The 23,186-nt window shown below is 39.1% G+C and overlaps 1 protein-coding gene across 1 annotated transcript; it reads left to right on the top strand.

The window, feature by feature from the left end:
- Nucleotides 1–6,181: 6,181 nt before the first annotated feature.
- Nucleotides 6,182–22,778, top strand: ETFBKMT (electron transfer flavoprotein subunit beta lysine methyltransferase). The gene is made up of 3 exons (XM_072400225.1): nucleotides 6,182–6,438; nucleotides 17,641–17,771; nucleotides 21,345–22,778. Exons 1-3 carry the CDS (start codon nucleotides 6,182–6,184, stop codon nucleotides 21,686–21,688), a joined length of 732 nt encoding a protein of 243 aa, XP_072256326.1. The 3' UTR covers nucleotides 21,689–22,778.
- The last annotated feature ends 408 nt before the right edge of the window (nucleotides 22,779–23,186 follow it).

Genomic DNA, 23,186 nt, shown 5'->3' on the forward strand with positions numbered 1-23,186 from the left:
CAGAGACCGCAAGGGGGAGCAGCTGATCACTAATCCCGCCCACTGCTGAAAGCCCTGACTACAGGCTAAACCGCGCCTATCAAGGATGGAGCCATGCTATGAGTCCCCGCCCACTAATAAATATCAGAGAGACTGCGGCCCGAACCACGCCCATAAAATGATAAACACGCCCACCGTGTGGCCGGAGGTTCTGAGCTGTGTGCTGTGGAAGACCGTGATTTACCGCATCGTGCGATAATCTATACACCGTGCGATAATGTTTAAAAAAACACTGATATTCAATATATATATAGTTATTTATTAATTATACACAACACTGATATTCAATATATTATTATATATATATATATTTATTTATAATATACAACACTGATATGTATACACAGCACTGATATTTAATATACCAAAACACTAATATTTAATATAATAATATAACACTAATATTAAATATAACACTGATATATATATATATATACCATGCTATGTTAGTGGTATGTACCACAGGCATGCCCCCTGTAGCTGAGGGATTTGCTGTGTGAGCTGTGTGGTGGATATCTCCTCACATATCCTGATGCACATGTGTCCCCATACTTGTGGTTAGGAGCAGGTAGGTGCACATGTTGGGGTATGTGGGGTATGTAGGGGTATGTCTGGGTATGTAGGGGTATGTGGAGGTATCTGTGTGTGAAGGGTGAGGTTAGAGGTCAATTAATGGCCAAGTCAGGGTAAAAACCATGACTTACAGTGGAGGGTAATGGAATTAAGAGTTAAAGAAGCTTTGCTGCAATACTTACATACAATCCAGCATTGCCCCTCACCCCACCCAAGTATTTATTTTCCAGCACAAGATGTTATTCATCTTCCAGATGGGATGAAGGCCAACATCATTCACCCACTTTGTGTAAGCCCAGACTGTCATGGAGATGGTAATGTGTTGGGGGGTAATTTAGTGGATAGGATAAATCTCAGGAAGGGTGAAGGTTTGGTGTGAGGGTCATTCTAAGGGAGAGGATTAGGCTGCAATATACACAGGAATGGCAGAGGATTGGGAGGGGGCAGGGGAGCACAGGGGTGTGGGGTCCATACTGCTTAGTGTCCTTATAGTAAAGAGAACCTGTTTCTATGCTGAGTATGGACAGACTACAAGTTATGTTCAATCAACAAAAAAGTTAAGCCACATACATATATCAGATGTCTCGGGTGAAAATGTGAGGTGTGTACAGTGATCCCCTGACACTAATCATCAATCCTCCCTGGCTTTGGTCCCAAGCGCCATTTATCGGACCAATCGGGAATGACCGTTGAACACTCCTATGGAGGAGCGCACAGTGGGGTGCTTGTTCCCCGCTCTCTATGGAATCTGTTCTGGAACTGATCGTGAAAGAAAATTACCAGCAATAATCATCTGTCGTCCTTATGGAATTTTACACCGCAGTGGTCAATTTTCAAAGGGAACTCCACATGGAAGATTTCCCAGGCAATAGGCCAAAACCAGTGATCATCCTTCACCTTATACCTAAGATACTCCTAGATTGTAAGCTCTTCAGGGCAGGGTCTTCTCCTGTGTCACTGTCTGTCTGTCATTTGCAATCTCTATTTAATGTGCCTTTAATTCTCATGATCTTGATGCCCAATGGCTCTTCCACATCATGCCCACATCATTATTATATCATGTAATGTAAATGGCCCCCAGTTCTGTCCAATATATGAAATCTTCCTGCACCCTGGTCCTGATTTACATGAAGGTCATCCCATCTCCTATAATCAGGATTTTATTGCACCTGAAATCAAAGTCTTATTTACATCTTGCATTGCTCTCTCAGATCTCCCAAATCTAATTTACTGCATGCTGGACAAAGACTAATCTATTTAGTGGTATTGTTAAGGTCAGGGATTAATCATTGCTGGGGAATGTAAATAGATTTGCTCACTGCTTGTGTTGGGTGTCTGGGGGGCAATGTGATAATCAGGATCCTAAAATGTTTGCCTTTGCACACCAAACTCATCTGCACCATCCAATGCTGGTTTTCCCTTTGATTTCAGGTGGCCATGGAAGGGCTTTAGATGGTCAGTGTCCCCCTGCTGATCTTTGATTGTGCTAATTGGTCATAATGGGATGCCTGAACCAGTGCCTGGGGCATTACATTTTCATGGGGCAAACCAATCCTCAAAGTGTGATTGTTGTTTTCCTATTGTGTTTCTGTCTTCCACCAACCTCGGGGCATTGGTTGCGGAGATCAGTAAATGGGCTCCAGGTACCCAGCGCTATGCCACCTGCTAGGATCACCTTGCTATGGTTAGCTATTAAAAAATGTGCAGTGACAGAACATCTGGCATCCCAGGTCTCTATCAATGAAATGTCAGCGGGTAGCAAGAGGCACGGCATATCCTGATGATGTGACCAATGGGCCTGCAGTGATTATAATGAGTGATGACATCAATGAGAGGGGTGACAACAAGACACATTGGGGACCAGAACATAAAGCGGTTGTCACATTGATTTGTGTTCATGCAAACCTAAAGAAAAAAATAAAACAACAAAAATGTACAAGCTACAATAAAAAGATAATTATCTAAATGATAAGTTGATGAATACAATGTCACATTTTTATATTCAGCAAAAAAGACAATATATCCTTAGGGTATCCACATGACATGACACATTAATTTTTAGAGGATCTGATCCACAAATACTGTCACTGTTCTGATTTCTTCATTATATTTGTAACCTGGAACTTTACGTTATCCAAAGTTGTAATTTAAAAGGTAAAAAAACACAGGCTGCCCATTGGTTGTGGGTGGGGAAGGGGCGGGTTTCCCAATTTTTGTTTTTACAATTTTTGTTTTTACCTGGCCATAGTTGGACTTTGTAGGCCATCTCGAGCCTTAGTTATATATTACTCAGCCCATGGATATCATTTTTAGTAGCCCTAGTTATAAAACAGGGAATCTGACATTCCCTGGTGGGAATTAATTACTGCCATTGCAACAAATGAACCTGAAAGATTCCCACCAGGGAATGTCTGATTTCCTGTTTTATAAATAGAGCCCTAAATGTCTTAATAAATGTTTGTGTTTTACTTACTACACTGCTTCATTGGTGGAACATTACAAAATGATTAGGATTATTTTAGTATAATGTATTTTTTTTTAAATAAAGACACCTCATTTGCCATTTTTTGTGAAAACAATAAAAAAGAAAAGTAATTCTGATATAAAAATCAATGATAGGTTTATCCAGTCACTTTCAAGGGTATGTCTTTCATCCAAAGACTGTGCTGAAAGGTGTCCTTTTTTCCCATCCCAGTATACAATTGGAGAGAATGAATTTTTGTATTTTTGTCTGATGTTCAGCAAAAAATGTGAAATTATTGTTTATGTGGAGCAAGTAATTATATATTGTGATGATGTGTACAGTGCAAGTCAAGTGTGCCAAGACAGCAGAGGAATGCAAAGAAAGGGAATGTTCTAGCACCCCCTGCTGGCCAGCCACATGTATGACCTTATACTGTATGGCACTCAGACCTGATGAGAACTGCACAAAAAGTATTCTCTTGGACATACCAGTCTTATGAAATCATTATCCTCAATGGACTGAGAGATAAATGCGATAAAAATATAGAATTATTTCTTGTTGTTACATTGAGGAAAAAAACTCAGTAAAGATGATCTTTAAAAAAATAAAAGTTGACAATGAGCTTAATTTATCAAAGCTTTCCAAGACTTGAAAGGATAGACTATCTGGGTGAACCTGGGTAAGCTGCTAACCTGCTTTGGTTGCTGGATCACCCAGTTTCTCCCATGATAGTCTATCTTCTCTGGTCTTGAAGAACTCATTGGAGAATACTCTGAGGATGGGAAACCAAAAAGCAAATAAGAAGAATACAGTTATGGCTAACATGTTTTACTGGACAAACATGATAGTAGTTGATGTAGTTGTTTCTCTGTAGAGCACCAACATGCCAGGGTAGATTTACAGCTCTTTATTCATGATAGCTCATGCTCCCTGCTGATTGTATATCTCTAGCTCTAACTAAACTGGGGTGTCAGACCTCTGCAGAGAGACCACAGCTTCCATACTGAAAGCAAACATTCTTCTCTGTAGCATGCCGGCAGGGGACAGACTTTTCTACCCAGGCTGTGGCTGCTTTCTAAGCACAACAAACTGTAAGACTTTGCACACCTTTTGTTTTGATACCCCTGGAATGCATTTCTCTGATTTACACTGAAAGTTTGGAATTACTTCTTCTGCACTTTTGAAGTTTTTACACCTAGCAACAGAGTCACTTAATTTATTTGCATTTATTATCTGCATCCTAAAACACGGAGTACAAAGTGTGACTTCACCTCTAATTTTATCCTTGTGCTAAAACTTTAATGACCCCCTTCTTTTCACAATGGTGACGAACATGCTGAGACAGAAGAACTCTTTAATTACTGTTTAACTTAAAACCAAAAAAAAGAGAAAAAAGAAAAAACCTCCCTACCTGCACTGCAAACTCCAAACACTGCAGCACGGTCACATGATACAGCACGGTAATAAAGCTGCGAACATACATCAGCTGATTGTTACCCAATGGTTGCAATTGTCTCAACTCATCTGACATGTGTGCAGCGGTCTCCTGAAATCAGGGTGAATTGATGGATGAACAACCAGATATAACTAATATTATCATAAGAGCACAGTGGGGTGCTGCTAGCCCGTCCTTCCCCCATCCCTCTCCATAGAACAGATCAGGGCAAAGTCCTCCCCTCCTCCTGTATCACTGTCTGGATCTGTCTATCATTTGCAACCCCTAATGTACAACAATATACATAATAATAATAATAAGAGCACAGCAGGGTGCTGCTCACCCATCCTCCCCCTTCCCACTCCATAGAACAGAACGACGCTGTGTGTACAGAGCTCTGCAAGGTTTTTATTGCTATCGCCAATAAGATGACTTACCCTTATTGGTCCTGGTCCCACCATTCCCAATACAGAATGTGATGGGAAATTCAAATTGTTGACTTGTCACTGTACCAGGAGGTGATCCTTCAATGGGGACAACTCCCATCACTCCATATCTCCCCTCCTAGTAGATTGTAAGCTCCTAGGGGCAGGGTGTAATATGTTTGCGCTATATAAATCCTGTTTATTAATAATAATAATAATAATAATAATAATAATAAAAATAATAATAATAACTTTTCTGGTGACAACTGCCTAAGAAGTGATATCTTATCATTGTCCCAATATCTTCTCAAAGCCTCCTCTTACTTCTTGATGTGTCTCTGGGTCAGCAAGTGAAGAAAAATCTACCCGAGGGACACAATGTAAAAAAAAGGCCTTAGGGGGTCTTAACTAGCCCCCCAAAATGTATTTATTTCACATACATTTTAGCTGCCTATGTAAAGGTTGCTCATCGCGTTCCATGTTTGTCTTGACTTTCTTTTTTTAATTTTAGTTGAGAAAGAGAAAAATAAGAACTCTAAGTGGGGTTTTTACTGCTGTCCGGGGCTCAGATAGGAATATATTACAGCTCCCTCCAACCAGCCATGATCTGCCTGCATTACATAGATAAGCACAGAACCCCAGTGAAGACAATAAGGAATATCATGAAAATGAAAAGGTTTTATTTAAAAACTTTTATTAGGATTTTGGATGTGGTGGACATCAAATGTCCCTTTTTTCGGGCACCAGAGGTGGGTGGCTCCTAAATGCTGCACAATGATGTGAGTGCTGCTCCCCGGCAGAATTCTCCACTGAGTCCAGGACAGTCACCATCAGGGGGTAAGTACTTAAAGCGCACCTATCATCAGATTTGTAACATTATATGGCTGAACGTAAAAAAAACGCATGCACAGTGGAATTGTAACATGGGCATCACCTGATCTTACGCCTGTGCAGTGTGAGATCACATGACAAGGGAAGAACCCTAAAAAAAGAAATGGTGCGCTGGACACTATGGTGAGCGCTGAAGATAAGAGGAAGGCCAAGCCTGCGTGGGACTTGCTAGGCTCAGTTTCTAGACCCAGCTACCCTGAGTTTACAGGAAGTAGGCCAAATGATTGTGGTAGTTATTTAGATTTAGGTTAAAAATTCTGCAATCTCCCTCTGGACTACATTTCAAAGTGCTGGCGGAAGGATATAAGGTACTTCTTTTCCCAGTGGCGGAGGGATATCAAGAACATGCGCACCATGCACGCGGCTTGCCGGACTCTGCTACGCCCCCTCTCTTTGCACTTCGCTCTCTCTATTAGGCGGCAGACCGGCGCCACCTATCTGCACAGCTTCATACTGCAGCACACAGAGGTTGTCACTAACCACCTAACTCCAGAGCTCAAGCTTCTCCTGCTTACCCCGCGTTGTAAATACTGGCATGTCCGCCCTGAACACTGGCCCTACGGCGACCCCTACTGGGCGATCTACTGGCCCGGAGGACAAGCGATGGCACGGTGAGTGCGTACGAATATAGAGAATGAATGAGTTAGGACAGGGCGACATCTAGTGGCCACAGATTTGCATTACAGCCCCTGTGTTTTCATATGGGACTTTTAAAAGTTTTAAAAGTTTAGTTTTGCTTGTAGAAGAATGAATGAATGAATGAATGAATGAATGAATGAATGAATGAATGAATGATAGAAGTCACAGAAAGAAAAAACACTTTGTAGATTTAACAAATTTTCCTTCTTAAAAAAATCAGCCACATTGTGTGATGACAGTCATTATTTATTGGTATACACACTAATGAAAATTGGTTCTCTGGTAGCAATTCTCCTCACCCAGCAGCATCAGAAAATAAACAGACTTTCTGTGTAGTCACAGCATGTTTAGGTAGTGAAGCTGTAAAGTAAATTTATTCTGGTGTCTAAAGACATTGATCACTTCTCATGTTGTAGGTGGTGTGTACCCCCACTCACCCACCTCTCCTTTCCCTTCCCTCTGTACTCACATTTTTTGGTATCAGTTTACTCAATGCAGAAAATATTTTTGTAAATATTTACTTTATTGACAGCTGTCCGCCAACCATGTGCTGTCACCATGATAGATGTGCACATGGTGGAGACTACAAGGCACACAATATACAGGCATGGTTCACTGTTGTCACTATCAGAAGGCTGGTCTATAGCAAACTGAAGCTGATGATGAAGCAAATGCATGTGGTCTAAATGAGATCAGCAGCACCGAGATGATAAAAAGGTGAAAACAGTATTTTATGAAAAAAACAAAACAAAAACCGCAGTTGTTTTAATGAAAGTAACTATTATGGAGCATTTTACATTTACTTTAAAATCAACAAAGGCTGAATCACCAGCAGGTCCAAACATGCAGGTTACATAAATTTTATTCCTAAATCCTACAGAGTGCTTTGTGACCTGAAGGTAAACAATGGATTTGACCATATCTACAAATAATGTATGGATTGCACATAGTGAACATACAATGCTGGCTTAGTTCCCACATTCAGCTTCTCCCTGCTGTCCTGGAACACAATCAGTAAAAAAGTCCAACATGCTGGCTATTTATTTGACTTTGTCTTGGGGCAGTAAAATGACCAAACATCTCCGATCTGTACAGAACAGGTAGGGATCATGTGATCAGTGGCAATGTTATGGCATGATTAGATTGTTGATGTCAGAAAAGTCTTTGGTGAAGTCACATGACCTGAGACTAAACCTTGGTGGTAAGTAATTATTTTACTACCCCTGGCCCGACTTCCTTTATCCTCAATGAACATTACAATATATCGGTCGAGTATAGGACAAAAGGCAGGGGAAGCATTTCATATCATATCCATATCATCCACACATCAGGATCTTTTCCACAAACCTTCGATGGAAAACTCCACGATTTCTAAGTCTTAGAACAAATTTTTATTGCAGCTTTCCAGTTCTTATATGTAACTGCATTCTTGTTTTTTCTTCTTCTTTTCACCTGGTGATTTTGTCTGTGACCCCGCTGTGTACTGCTCACCAGACTGTATGTATGAAGAAGCTTGTTGTCACCCTAGGGCAGGGGTGTCAAACTCAAATACACAGAGGGCCAAAATTAAAAACATAGACAAAGTCACGGGCCATAGGGAAACAAAGAGGTTTTGCTTCACATTCAATCCGGAACAAGCTTATAATAGAGAAAGAGGCATAACATTGCTGGAAATGCCAGACGCAGCCAATACGGAGCTAAATCTTATGAGTGGCCCGCTGCTGAAACTCCCTCTTCATTGAAATTACGCTGCTACTAAAATTCCCAGCATTATTTGCTTCTATAAAACAGTCCAATGTGGGGCCACGCTTAGGCAGAGAGCCCCCTGGTCTATAGACACGAGTGATCCCAGGAATTGTAGTAGCGGTGCTATCTCAATGCAGTGGCGGGCCAGCAGCAGTTCATATTTGGGATTCTTTGGGGGCCAAAAAAAAGGCCATTGGGGGCCAGAGTTTGACACCCCTGCCCTAGGACAAACTAAAAAACTGCAGAACCTTTCCTCACCTCCTCTCTGTAACATTGAAATGTAGAAGTTGTAGTCTATAAAGATAGCTGGGAACAAAGTAACTGATAAGAGTCCAACACAGACACAGAGAACAGAAAGTTACCTGGATCTCTAGAAGGAATTTGGGTATTTTGTCCCCTAATTACCCAAACACATTCAATGGTTTATTTCAAAGAATAGACTGCTCCCAGGCAGTAGTTGCTATGCTATGGATGGTGAGAATAATACCCACAAGTGGTACAAGTTAATAGATTGCAGAACCGAGTTGCAATGTTCTTTGCTCAGAAGGCTGTGGGATGCCCCCGTCCTGCACACATTAAGGAATTCCTCCATTCAGCCCTATATACAAGTCAAAGTCTTGGTGTCGCCAACACTAGGTGGACCAATCACCCATTAATCAGATTATTCTTCAGCATATGTATGCATAATAAACCTCCCAGGAGGCAGATCGTCCTGAAATAGGATCTGTCATTATTGCTGGAATCTTTGTCTTGTGATCCATTCTATTTACTAGAGAGATATCCACTTGGAGACCATTTCATTATCCTAGATGAATTTTAGAGATTCAAGCCTTTGGGTGTGGCAACCTCATTGATCCTTCTTTACCAGCAGAAGTGTTCTAAAACCAGTAATGGAATTTATTCTGAAGGTCCTGTCCCCATTCTGCCAGTGCTGCTTTCCTCTGGAGGAGTTCCCCATTCCCTAGATGTGTGATAAATATTAGGATAGTACCTGAAAGTTACCTTGGCTTTAGGACCACATGGGAGGCTTTTTGTAATGCCCAAGGAAGGCTTGGCATGTGTCTATTGGAACTATTCCATTAGAAGGCTGTGGATTTAAAGATACCAGGCCCCTTGGGTTAATGGAAGGTAGAACCACAACCTACCCCATGCTGTCATGAGGATGCATCAGGAAATACAAAAGCTAAGTATACAATTTTCTTGTTTTGGATTCTTAGGGAATTTTTTTGTAGACTTGAATGGTCTAACTCCAAAGCCATGTACACCTATCAGATAATCATGGGCCGAGATTGTGCTTGTCTCGGGCAAATATTTGTCTACAATGTTGTTCATTAATTTGCCAAGGCTGACCGACAACAAGTGCTGTTCGCTTCTATTGCAGAGAGTACATGCCTCTCCATAGAACAGAATAGCACTGTGTGTATATTCATCCATCACTGGAAATTATAAAATAAGATGATTTTCCAGCAACAATCATCCTCCATCTATCCATCAGGGTTTAAGCGATGAATACTTTTTATTGTGGTGTGTCAGAGAAAATAGTGCAAATCCAAGATTCATTGAGTTGGCAGTCAACTGAAATAATGAAATTCCTCATTGCTTGGAATTAAACAACAACACCTATTTAATGTACAGCGCTGCGTAATATGTTGGCGCTATATAAATCCTGTTTAATAATAATAATAATAATAATAATAATAATAACACAATCATCAATTCACTTAAACAATCTAATCGTTCCCTGGTGGGAAGACCCAAAAAAAGATTCAAAAAGTGATAAATATATCAATTTTATATCAATTATATATCAATCAATATATCAAATATCAATATAACAAATAAATGACACAGAGTTATTTTGATAGTAACAGTCAGACGCAAGGGTCATCTTCTTATATGCTGTTCTGATTTATTGCACAATTTACTAATCTTTTCTACACATTTTTGCACGAATATTAATGAGCATTATATACATTGGTCAAGGTTACATTTCATCCAAATAAACATTGCTTTATGTCTTTACTTATGTCTTCTGCATTACTTTTATGATGATAAATTCTTTATTACCTTGTGACTGTTCATAAAAATTAGCTCTTTTTTCCTTTACTTCTTTATTTCTTCCATTTCTGCTCATTCCTTTATTCAACTCCATTATTTGTGTTTATTCTGCTCTTCATCATGGCAGAGCATAGATCATGTCATCCTGACCTATCTTTATATAATCATTTACTAATAAACAGACTGCAACTATCATTACTTGAAGCTTTTATATATTTCTGTGACGTTTTATTCAACATTCTGTACTTCAGTAACTGTAAGGCTAGAAACATCTTTAGGAATATTTATTTAGGTTAAAGTAAGACTTTTATTTAACCGGGATTTGAGGGAAAATCTTTTAATGAGACATCAGTGCAAAATGGTAATTTTAGTCTGCTAAACTAATCATATCTACCAGTTATAAATAGCAAATGACTTTGAAGAAATCCATTCTTGGTTTGCTGGATCACCCAGGTTCACTGATGAAATTGCATCCTCTTCAGCCTTGGAGATCTTTATTAAATAATGCTCCACTATGGTTGTTCCAGCTTATAATCAGTGTCTTGCTCCAGGTTGGTGGAAACATGAGCAGCATCCACAGTTAAGGGGTAGCACTTTGGCAAGGAGAGCATGGGCATCTGCTACAGGGTATGGATATAAACCCCTATAAAGCCTATTGACACTAATAGTTGTGAAAACTGCAGATTCATAAACCATCTACCTATTTATTGTACAGCACTGCGTAATATGTTGGTGCTGTTTAAATCCTGTTTATTATTATTATTAATAATAATAATAATAATAATAATAATTATTATTATTATATTAATATTACCTGGTAAACCAGTGAGTGCATCAAGTATGTCAGAACATGCTAGAAAATGCTTTTACAATTTAAAATATTAGTATAAAACAACTGTTTTCTTGCTTTCTGCTCATGGATTCCTGGACAGAGAATAAATAAACTGTCAATAAACTGAACAATACTACTACTGCTCTTACACCATTGGGAAAGTAGATGTCCTTGCAAGATACCTCATAGCACACAGGATGTATATTGTATATTGTATTATTTGAATAGATAATTTAGTGTACATCATGAAAACCCTAAAAATATAAAAACATGGTAATTTTTTAAATAATATTTAAATAATTTAAATTATATGTTAATACTATATGAAATTGAACATAACATAAATATTAATTCATGGGGAACAATTTTGAACACATTTTTTGTTTACTTACATTTTTAAGCTTATTTACACTAAAATAGGTATGCTGATTCTGAAAGTGCACTTTTTTTCTCTACCGCTTATATATTTGCTATTACTGTAGCGTGGACTTGTAGAGGCTATTCATATACACACAGTGTGGTCAGAGGTTGTTTGCTGCTCTACGTAGTGAATAAGCAAAATTATATTTTCCACCTACACACGTATTTCCTTTCTTTCAGATCATGTTGAGCTCTGCTATTTCTCATTGTAAGTGCCTAAACAACCCTGATTCATTTTGTTATATCTGTGGCAGTTTCACCATTCCCAGTCAAAGGGCGAACATCAGCACATTTGTAGAGCAAGACTAGGCAAATTTCAAAGATACACTTGGTGATCAAGATAAGCCCCTCATAAGGTGTGCAAACAGTGTGTCAAGGGTTTACAGATGTGGACAAAGGGAACACGTGATAAGATGCCATTTGGTATACCTATGGTTTGGCGAGAGCCAGAGATCATTTCAGTGACTGGTACCTTTGTATAGTGAAAACTTCAGGATATAACAAGAAAAAAAATGTAACATAGCGTATCCTAGTCCACCATTGGCTATACGCCCAGTGGCTCTTTCAGATGAAATCTCAGTGCCGGTTTTCATTACACTACACTCTCTTGAAGAACATGATTATGGTGATGTACTAGGTGACAACAATGATGAAGAGATTGAATATATGAGGACTCTGCAAGGGATTTGATCAGCATGAGTTGAGTGATTTGGCTTGTGATTTGGGACTATCGAAGAAGGCTTCAGAACTCCTAGCATCAGGACTGCGTGAGAAAAACTTACTTGAAAAAGGAACGAAGGTACCGTACTTTCGAACCAGAGAAATTGCATTTCTGCAGTACTTTAGAACTGTCAGTGGCTTTGTATATTGCCATAACACACCTGGTTTTTGGAGGAATTGGGAATTCAAATCTTTAACTCGACTGAATGGCAACTATTCATCGATAGCTCAAAGCAGAGCTTAAAGTGTGTCCTCCTTCACCATGGCAATATATTTGTCAGTCAGTCCCAATTGGTCATTCAGTTTCTCTTTGTGAAGAATATGCAAACATAAAGAGAATCACTGAGTTATTGCAATATCACCAACACAATTGGGTCATCTGTGTTGACCTTAAAATGGTATGCTTCCTTCTTGGTCATCAACGCGGATACACCAAGTATCCCTGTTATCTGTGCATGTGTGACAGCAGAGCTCGTGAGAGGCATTGGTTGGAAGGAATTGGCCCCCAAGATCTGCCCTAAAACAAGGTGATCCTTTCTACATGAGCCACTTGTTGATAGAGAGAATATTATATTCCCGCCTCTGCACATGGAACTGGGTCTGATGAAGCAGTTCGTTAAAGCTTTGCTAAAAGCTTTGGCCGGTGTGTATGATGGTCCACAGAGTAGGCAGCTCATCAAAGATGAACATTTCATCAGGATAATGTCAGAAGTCGAAAAGAATGATTGGTTATCATTCAAAGCCAATGTCAAGGACTTTCTTGGAAACAAACAAATAATTACACAGAAATTGTCCAGAAACTCTTGGAGAGCTACAACATGCTTTGTTGCAATATGAGCATCAAGCTGCATTTTCTGCAAAACCATCTTTCTAACTTCCCCGAAAACCTTGGTGCAGTCAGTGATGAGCAAGGTGAACAATTCCACCAAGATTATAAGGTCATGGAAGGAGGGTATCAGGGTAGATGGGATGTACATATGATGGCTGACTATTGTTGGAGCATCGGGCAACACTGAACAGTCTAGGAAAAGCTATAAGTGTAAATGTTTACCTTAACCGCTTACCCGATTAATTTTCAAATGTTTTAATGAAAAAAATATGTCATAGAGTAACAATAAATCCTTTGTATGAACAAATCAAATTTAAACAAACAGTACATTCAAGCTATTTCATTATTTTTTCATTTGTATGTAAAATGTGTATGTTTTTTGACAAAAATGGAGGGTACCCTGTATCCTGAAAACTGGATGTGATAACAAAAAACTGGGGTCATTTCTGGATTCACCACCAAAAAATTAGTAAAAAATAACTGTAAGATCTAACTCAACAAAAAATGTGGTCCCCAGTGTTATTTGATCCCGTTAGATGGATATTGTGATCAGTACTAGAGGGTAATTGTAGGAGAGAGTTGCAGTGAAGTTCATAGATGATCAGCGGTGGACATGGGGCTAAAGAAATTCTTTTTGGGTGATTTTTTTACATTTAATATATATTCTGTGTTTTAAGTAATGATTTTCCTTATTTTGCCTTGTATCAGTGATTGAGTTTGGTCATGTAAATAGCATGTAGAGCACTTGTGGGATGTGATGGGCGTTATGCCATATGAATATGCAGCCAACAAATCTGCAGCAACTGCATGGTACTATGATATCAATATGGACCAAAATCCCTAAGGAATGTTTCTAGCGCCTTCTTGAATCTATGTCACAGCAGTTCAGAAGGCAAAGAGCGTCCAACCTAGTACTAACAAGGTCTACCTTTTAAACATGTGAATATGTGCTCTATATCAGTGGTCGTCAACCTTTCTGGTCCAGCGGACCACTACATGTCGGCTCTGGACCGTGCATGCGCAAGGGAGCCCAGTGTCACTCAAAGGGGAAGAAACTTCCCCCAGAGTGACATCAAGATGCCAGAATCCATCCACTCTGAGTGGGCCTGGTATGTCCAGAGACATAACCCACCCACCACACTAAGCCTGCGATCTGTACGGGGGACGTGGTCCGCGGCCCTGGCAGGTGCGTCCCCCCAGTGGGGTCCTTCTCTTGAGCCCGCTTGGGGGTGCACTGGCCAGAGCCGCGGAACACCAAAATTTTCTCGCAGACCACCAATTGGCGACCGCTGGCCTATATCTTATTAAAGGTGTGCTTTTGACATGAGCCACTAGGTGGAGACACATTACAGTTCGATGTAACTAAAAAGTTCCATAAAAGAAATAAACTGATCCTTTGTAACAAATAGCTAACTGGATGTAACTTTACTATTAAACAGTATTTATATAGGGCCAAAAAATTATGCAGCGCTGTATAATAAACTTTAATGAATTAATTAGTTTATAGTATGAAATACATCTATCCATTGTCCTTCACAATGGTGCTGCTACCTTCTTGTTATGTGCCTTTTGTTATATCTACTTACTGTTGCTAGCTGCTGCCCCCGCCTAATTCAGCAATTCGCCAGTTCTATCTTAGGCTTATTAGTGGACTGAGCTTCATTTGAAGCAGACACAGCCGCCCACCAAATAGCACCCATTAGGAATGTTAAGTTCAAAAGCCCCTTTTTTAAAATCTCTGCAAATAGAAATATGAATTGTCTAATGGTAACTGTTCTATTGAACCTATTTTGTACACAGAGAATAGAGCTCAAAAGGGAACTAGCATCAAGTGATAATCATATAAAAATGTTGTTCCTTACTTAATATAGATACAACTAGAATGTGATGTTTAGTGACGTCTCTCCTATATGTCCTGCCCATATATCTCATTTGTGGCTTGTGAAACTAGTGGCTCTGAATAGGTGGAGTTAAAAAAAACACAGGAGTTGTATTTATGAGGTTGTGTTTTTCTTTTCAATACATTTTTTTTATTAAAGAATAATAAAAAGAAAGTACAAATCCAGTGCAATACAACAGTAGTACATTTAGCACCCAAAGGATGAGGACAAAGTGAGCAGTAAACAACTTACAATCATCGAGCAATTCTGCATTTGAAACAAACCAGGAGAACAAACCCCCCTGTATATCACCCAGCTAGGGCATGGGCTGTTAAGTCCATGAGGATGTCTTGGAGAGAGGTCATTCATAACCATGGAGTCTTTGCCCTTGAGGGAGGAATCCCACCCATGGCCATTGCAGGGGACCAGCTTAGCTGGAACCCCTTGGTGTATAAAAATACAGACTGCATGGCGTTGGATTCAACTTGAAAGAAAGAAGAAGAAAAAAGAAAAAATAAAGATTGGAAAAGAGGAGAGGAAAAGAGGGTGGGGAGAGAAAAGGCTCGCAAAGGTAAGTAGTGAATTAAGGGTAGGAATGGGGGGATCACCACAGTGCCCATAGACGAGTAGCATGAGGTTGTGTTTTTATGAGTAGAGTTTTTGAGACATTTGACTGTTGTAAATCTTATTTTTATAATCTCTGGCTCTGGTAGACTATAAATACTTTTTTTTTAAAAAGCTTTTTTTTCCTTTCCTTTGTGACAACTAATTAAAGGGAGTGGTCAGAGTTCCACAGGTGATATAAGTTCTAATTAAACTCACCTTGTGCTTGCTCATTATTGGTTAGTGAAACAAGTGGCTGTGAATAAGAAGTCTTAGAAAACACAAGAGTTGTGGTTTGTAGACATTTGACTGTTGGATGGCTGTGGTTTCTAAATCATTTTTCCCTCTTTTTCTGTCAGTTTTAAAAAGCTTTTTTTCTCTTTCCTTTCTGACCTCTAATAAGGAGGCATGATCAAGGGTTCACAGGTTATTTAAGTTCAAGGCAGACTCACTTTGAGCCTGCTCATTTGAGGCTTTGGAAACAAGTGGCTGGGAATAAGTGGAGTTAAAAAACACAGTTTGAGAATGAAAGGAGTTGAACTACAAACTGTAAGTAATCTTTTATAACTCTGTGTAATATTAAACATTGTAATTTGCAGCAAGGTGGAAGGTTTTGTTCAGTGCACAGTCTGCTTTATGTTTGCACAAATGGAGCAATCACTCCTAGGTGAATACCACTGTGACAGATGTGAGCAAGTCACCCTTCTGGTATCTCGCATTGGAAAGAGCACATTGCAACCCTGAAATCACTTGATCACCTTAAGAGGGGTCTCCTGCTCACCAGGCAAATAGTTAACTGAATAGATGTGGAGAGGTTAATCAGGATTAACATGTAGGGAGATGGGTTACTGTAGTTAGAGGGAGTGGTAGGGGCACCCAAAAAAAGGAAGGCTAGCCCTGTGTTTGAGCACCTTTAACAAATTTGCAAAGTTATGTGAAGATGGGCAGGTGGTAGACTCAGTAGTGGCAACTCTGGATGTTACTGCTACCCCTAATAGCTGGGAGAGCAGCCCATCTAGAAGAGGTGGGGGAAGACAGTGCAGGAAGGAGTAGACAGTAGAAAAATAGTTGCCCAGGTAAGGCTGATTGTGGGATGGATTTTATCCCATTGTTATCTTCATCCAAAATGTTTAGGTTGTCACTTTCCAGTTTACATATTTTTACAGATAAGTAAAACATTTTTGTGCATACTACATTAAAGCTTACTGTGCAAAGAAGTGTTCCAATGTCTGAATACATTTTGTCCACATTGCTTTTACCTGCTGTCTGCTTTGTTCTGCCTTCTTAGCCCTTCTACTGGTCCATCACTGTGATCAGTGACCTCTATAACCCAATATGTAGCCAGGAGGTAGCAATCCTGGCAAGAATGGATGTTACGTCCATGTCAGGGCACCCCAAAACTTGGCTCTGCATGAAGTGTAACATTGGATGTTCAGACAGCTGGAGGTGCCTTCTCTTTACCATACCCACAGGGTTTACAGCTGTGCTATAGCCACACGCTCTCACTCATTCTTCCAAAAAATTTGAGGGTCAATCTAACTAAAAAGTGATAGTTGAATTAAAGATGTAGAGTGGTTTCTTGTGTAGGCCCATGAGTCCCTCTATGATTTTGATATTACAAAGTTAGATCAACTCCTCTCTATTTTCAAATTGTGGATGCTCTCACCTTTGTCTCGTCTAATTCTTTTTTGTTACATTCTCCACAAAACCCAACAGGCATAGTGGAACTGGGAAGTCAGAGCAGAGCTCACACCAGTAGAGTCCTCCAGAGATGGAAGTTACTATTACTATTAGCATCCACAACAGAGTATTAGTTGTGGGTTATCTGACCGTTTAACATTGATATATATCTGACCATAATTATATTTTCTTTTGGAATGTATTCCTTTTAAAGGATACAGCTAAAATTCTCAGCCTTTTTTCCTGGAAGTTGGCTGGTATACTATACCCTATGTAACTGTTGTCATAAAGAATTTTATATAACTAGATACAGATGGAGCTATCCAGAAAGTCTGTGCCTGTTCATGTTCACCTTTTCAACATGGCCCTTCCAGTTACTAAATCCTCTTCCGTTATCACTTTACAGATACCTACTGGATAACCCAGAAGTTGTGCGGCACAAACAGATTTTAGATCTGGGGAGTGGTTGTGGAGCGGCAGCAATTGCTGCAAAAATAGGAGGGGCTTCCTATGTACTAGCCAATGACATCCACCCAGGTGAGTTATATGAAAAACTAGACTTACAGTAAGGTTATTGTGTGGAGCTATGTGTGTTTGTGTATAGTGTGCACAGTATTTGGTTTGGAGGATGACATTTGGGATGAAGACAAACTCAATCCTTCATGGGAAAAGGTGATGTTTGAAAGATACAATGATGAAGAGTGTTCAATTTAAAGCACACCACAACACAAATTATATCTCATATATTAACTATCATCCACCTTCTGTTATTTCCAGGTTGTTGTTTTTCCTTTTGACCACCTTTTTTTGCTTTTTAGCGAAATCTTTTTCTATATGCTTGTAGAGAGGTTGGTGTAATTTTCTCAGTCCAAGGAACACTGCTTGTTTTGTAGTTTTATGCTTTTACTCAACAGTAAGTGGTGCGTAAACCACGAGATCAAGCTATGTATACATACATACACATGTACACGCAATCTAACCCTTCCTGACAAATGAACACTGCCAATGTATACAAAAGAACACTAAAAGTTACTTCAGCAAGATCTTTTCACGGTTTCCTTGCGAACAGGACTCTGGCGTTAGGTGATCACAGTGGAAACTTGGTACTTGATCTTGAGTCTTTGTCTGTTGAAGCGTCAGAATTGTGCAATGTCAGACAGCCAGCATTTTTCCCTGGCTTCTTCTGGCTGTAGAGTCCTTGTCCTCTTGAGTTCCCCTTGATTCTCCTTTCCATTAGGAAAGTTTGTGGCCCCTTCCAGTTGGTTCATAAACTTTCCCACTCAAACCTAACCTTAAATCCTTTATGGAAGCAATCCAGCTTGCAAACTCTAGGTGGCACTTGCACTTTAATAGCCATTGGCCAACCATGTCAAAAGGTCAATCTGTTTAACTACAGGTAACTGGAATGGGATATATTTAGGTCACATCCATATGCTATCTCCTCCAGTTGTTTAAAAGACAAACGGTGGCCAACTGTGACACTGATCATAATTTTTACTACAAACATGTTTAAATAACAAGTTATGCCAAATGCTGCCCCTAAATAAACTGATGTTTATGTGCGCCAAAAAATTGCACATGGATTTGGATATATATATATATATATATATTCATATCCAAGGGAAATGAGAAACATGGAACCTAATATATCCCATTCTTTTATGGGAACACTCTGAATGTTCCTATTAAAGCTTTAGAGCCACCAGCGTTTCCACCATGGCTGTACTTTCATTAAAAATAACAGTTGCTATGCAGTGGGTTTGGCATACCAATGCACCACATTATGCAACACACCAACACAAATCAATATTGGGGATGAATCTGTAAGGATCATTTGGGGTGACATTACTACAGTGATACCTGGGCTAATTCAGATAATTTGTTACGGAATCTAATTTGTTAGCCAAAATGTGATTTACCATAGGTTTCTATAGAAAATCATTTATTGTTCTGGATGCTGCCCACAATTTAAAGATAAAATTTAAAAAAATAGTAAAAATAACAATATAAAGTCATAAACTGTGTGAGTTGATCACAAAGAGAAAAAAAAACATTTTTATGGAGCCTAGACATTAACTACTGGAGCAAGCTGTGCTTTGGTATGCAAAAAGAAACAACTGCACTGACACTGGTATGAGCAGAAGCCCCTCTATATAGGTCAAAGCGACGTCTCTTACTCACTTTCTGGAAGTACTGTACATTCATCATGCAGTATATTATCCGGTGTGTTACTTCTGTTTTTTTTTTTTTTTTTTTTTTGTATTTTTTTGTCCCATAAATAGTAAAAAAAAGTTGTTAGCCAAGGTACCACTGTACTGGTATTAGGGAGCCATATTAAAAGTTTAATGGATGGGGTTAAATTTTTACCACTGTCATGTGCTGATGGGGTGATTCACCCCCCCATGTGTACTGGTCACCAATAAAAAATTGGATATGTCTGAGAGATGAGATAGAATAAGTATAAAGTATGAGAAGACCCTTAAAATAAACGAGATCCACTAAGGATACATATTATACATATTATTTAGCATTATATGGCACATCTCTAAGTGTAGGGAAATTCCTGAGTCTGTTTGATAACATTGTACATCAATAGTTGGCAAACTAGTTGTCTTTAAAAAGCAGCCAAACGTTATTTTAGTATTTTACTAACATCATTTTCCAAGAATACTTAACATATTGGTTTGTGTTGCAGGTAATACACACGTGGCCATGAACAAATATGTAAAATGGAAATCAACTGTTCTGATTTCACTAGGCCTGCATTACCAGTTCCTTCGGTTATTGATGTTCTCTTGTAATGGAGTTTACTCAGTTGTCTGCACATAGGTAGCCACCATCTCTTATGTAGAGGGATAATCTAAACCTATGGGCTCAGAACAGAAGTGGTTATCAGATGTATGTTCTGAAGTCCACATTCGAAAACACCTTCTCATTAGCATTGGAATACATTTAACAATCAGAGTAACCCCTACTCCAACGACATAAAGAATCCCATGCAAAATCCAGGGGATGCACCCACCAATATTTGTGAACTAACTTGAGTCAGCTCAACAAGATTATCCAATTACCAGTCAATTGTGTCTTTACATGTGCTTCTCCAAACTCTATTTGCATTGTTTAATCTTATACACAGAACATTTATTACTTGTTAAATTATTAATTCTATTATAAAACAAGTTGCCTTTTTTAATCACCTGTTTATACCAATAGGAGGTCAATAGAAATTAAATTTACTTAGTCTTTTAGGTGTTCAACTCCTTGAGACAAGCAACGGCAAGATATTCAACCTTTAGTTGCATCTATTGTAACTTTCCGTCATCTACTTTCTGTTCAATGGAGGCAAGGAAATTCATCGAGAAATTAGGTTCATCCATCTAAGGCAGCCAAATGTATTTTAGTTACAAAATTGAATAATATAACTGAGGGATTGCAGACATCATTCTCTAAGAACAATAAACATTTAACATAAACATAAACATTTTTGCAAAAAGCACACAGGAGAAATAGAACATAGGTCATGTAAAAATAAGAGAGTAAAACCGCTTCCACTATATTGTTACAGACTCCATTTTAAGTCGGACTTAACTCTTAAAGTAGTTAAGGGCCTAACTTCTTTCTCCTACTTCTGCATTCTGATCTTCAGTCATCTTTCTTGGTTGATCAAGGATGACGTAATTCCAACGCAGGTGCGAGAATTAATTCAGTCCTGACACCCACAGGAAAAACCTGGATGTTCTGGGTATCTTGGCAACAGACATTGAGCTGCTTGACAAATGAATGGCGATCAGGCAAGTATAAATATTTATTGCAGATGGGACATTGCCTGTTCTTTTCTGCTATAAAGCCCTACCTGATGCCAATTTAAAGTGGAAATTTAAAATAAACAGTAATTTTACAAAAAGGCACATGCAGTTCATTTCCACAGTGGGACACAAAAAAAACTTGACAAGGATTTTTACACTAATCCAGAAAAAAGTTTAGGCTTTAAGATATACTTTAACCCACCACATCCTCCTTTGAATGTCATGCATGGTACTGGGTGATTGGCTGTTTCAGTTGTACTGTTGCTGGTTGTGATATTATTCCTATTCCTTCTGCTTTATCCAGTTGCAGGTGCAGCACTCACTCTTAACTGCAAGTTGAATGGCCTGCAGCCTCTGCCTTTCCTCTCAGAGAATATAATAGGTGTGGATACATCTCACTGGGATCTGATTGTCCTCGGTGACATGTTTTATGATGAACAGTTAGCTGATGGCCTCCACCAGTGGCTCAGACGTTGTATAGACCAGCACGGGACCACAGTCCTCATCGGGGACCCTGGAAGGGGCCACTTTATTGATCACCCTATACAGAAACAGCTATGGAAAATGGCAGAATATTCCTTACCAGAGTCTAGCAAACAAGAAAACTATGGACTGACCTGCACTGCTGTGTGGAAGTATCAGCCTTGACCCTCTTCATTTACAAAAAACAAAGCAGGTCTGCAATGATCTTGAACTTGGGAACTTAAAGCTTAATTTATGACCTTCTATGACCAACATTCACAGCGGGTTTTTTTGTGTATTCTACAAAGGAAGAGTATACATGGATGTTCCTTTTTTATCATTAGACTTGAACTGTCATGTCTGTTTGCTCTTTCTGCTTTTCAAAGAGTGGCAAGTTTTTTTTTTTTTTTTTATCCTTTTGAGTTTTATTTATTTGCAATATAGTTTAGAAAAGTATGGAAACATTTGGTGTTTTTTTTTGGTCTTTCCAAAACATTCTTTTTGTTAAGAGTTATGACAAACAGATTTTAGGAAATATATGATCTGTAACTGACTGCCATAGCACAAACTACAAATATGTAGTCAATGAAAAATGTTGAAGTGCATAACATGTAATGTAAAAAATCAGCACATATTCCAGTTCAAATTATGGGTTACATGTGACTGTTGGTGAGCCTTCTTTCCCTTTGAAAAGGTCAAAAAAGACAAATCTAACAGGATGACTCCCAAATGGGGATTGGATCCAAGAAACTGGAAGGAAAGATGACGCCTCCTTGAACAGGAAGATCACACCATAGGTGTGAGGTATGGGGGTTGTGCATGGAAGCATCTACTTCAAAGACTTCTCCAATCATCCTGCCAGGTGTAAAAACATACCTGCTATCTGATGACCCCCAACTAGCTGGTCAGCTGAGTCAGAAGACTTGCCCCCAATGTAACAGTGACATCTCCTGGAGAATATCAGCAGGCACCTGTGAGCAGTGTATTTCAGGAAGTGGGAGGACACCCGAGTAAGGGGTGAATGCATGGATGTGGCTGAATGTAGCCAGGGGTCCAGAAGATGGGACAACAGCCACAAATCATCTTCCTCTACCTCTGATACTTCTCATTTCTCTCTCCAATCTTCTTGGAACCCAGCCAAAGTGCAGGAAACAGAGAATGGACTCTTTGCCCAAAGTTTTTTACTTTGTCTATGTGATCATTATTTAGCTTATTTGGAATAATTGTTGATTATTTGTTAATTCTTTTCTCTGTTAATAAATCTCTTGTTATTCAAGATCTGTGTTATTAATCTAATAGAGACTTGGTAAAGATACTACTTTCAAGAAAGGGGATAACATAAAGAAAACAAGAAAATTATCTTTGAAAAACTGACTGTGTTCTCCCTAGACCCTTTTAGTTGGTGAGCACCACCCTTCACTTTTTGGTAACAACCTTGTTTTTGGGTTGTTACTGAAAAGCTAGGTCACATTACAGGCGCCGCCTACAGCTTCTTCCCACCCAGCTAAAAAAAAATAATTTGTAGAAGATACTGGAAGTTGCAACAATGAAGCAAAGCTTGACAATTCAGCAAGCTGCATGAGAATCTGCTGAAGTAATTTTCAATTTTATAAACAATTACAACTGTATAGAATCTATACCCTAATATAAAAATGAGGGTATGTAACTGCCTATATCAAGCACC

The sequence above is a fragment of the Pyxicephalus adspersus genome, chromosome 2 (genome assembly GCF_032062135.1).
Source record: "Pyxicephalus adspersus chromosome 2, UCB_Pads_2.0, whole genome shotgun sequence".
In the NCBI taxonomy this organism is placed as follows: domain Eukaryota; kingdom Metazoa; phylum Chordata; class Amphibia; order Anura; family Pyxicephalidae; genus Pyxicephalus; species Pyxicephalus adspersus.

What these genes read in the sequence shown, in the direction of transcription:
- ETFBKMT (XM_072400225.1), top strand. Translation starts at nt 6,182, where the DNA reads ATGCACGCGGCTTGCCGGACTCTGCTACGCCCCCTCTCTTTGCACTTC. An exon ending in GGAGGACAAGCGATGGCACG is followed by an intron (nt 6,439 to 17,640) that starts GTGAGTGCGTAC and finishes ATCACTTTACAG; the next exon opens with ATACCTACTGGATAACCCAG. An exon ending in AGCCAATGACATCCACCCAG is followed by an intron (nt 17,772 to 21,344) that starts GTGAGTTATATG and finishes TGCTTTATCCAG; the next exon opens with TTGCAGGTGCAGCACTCACT.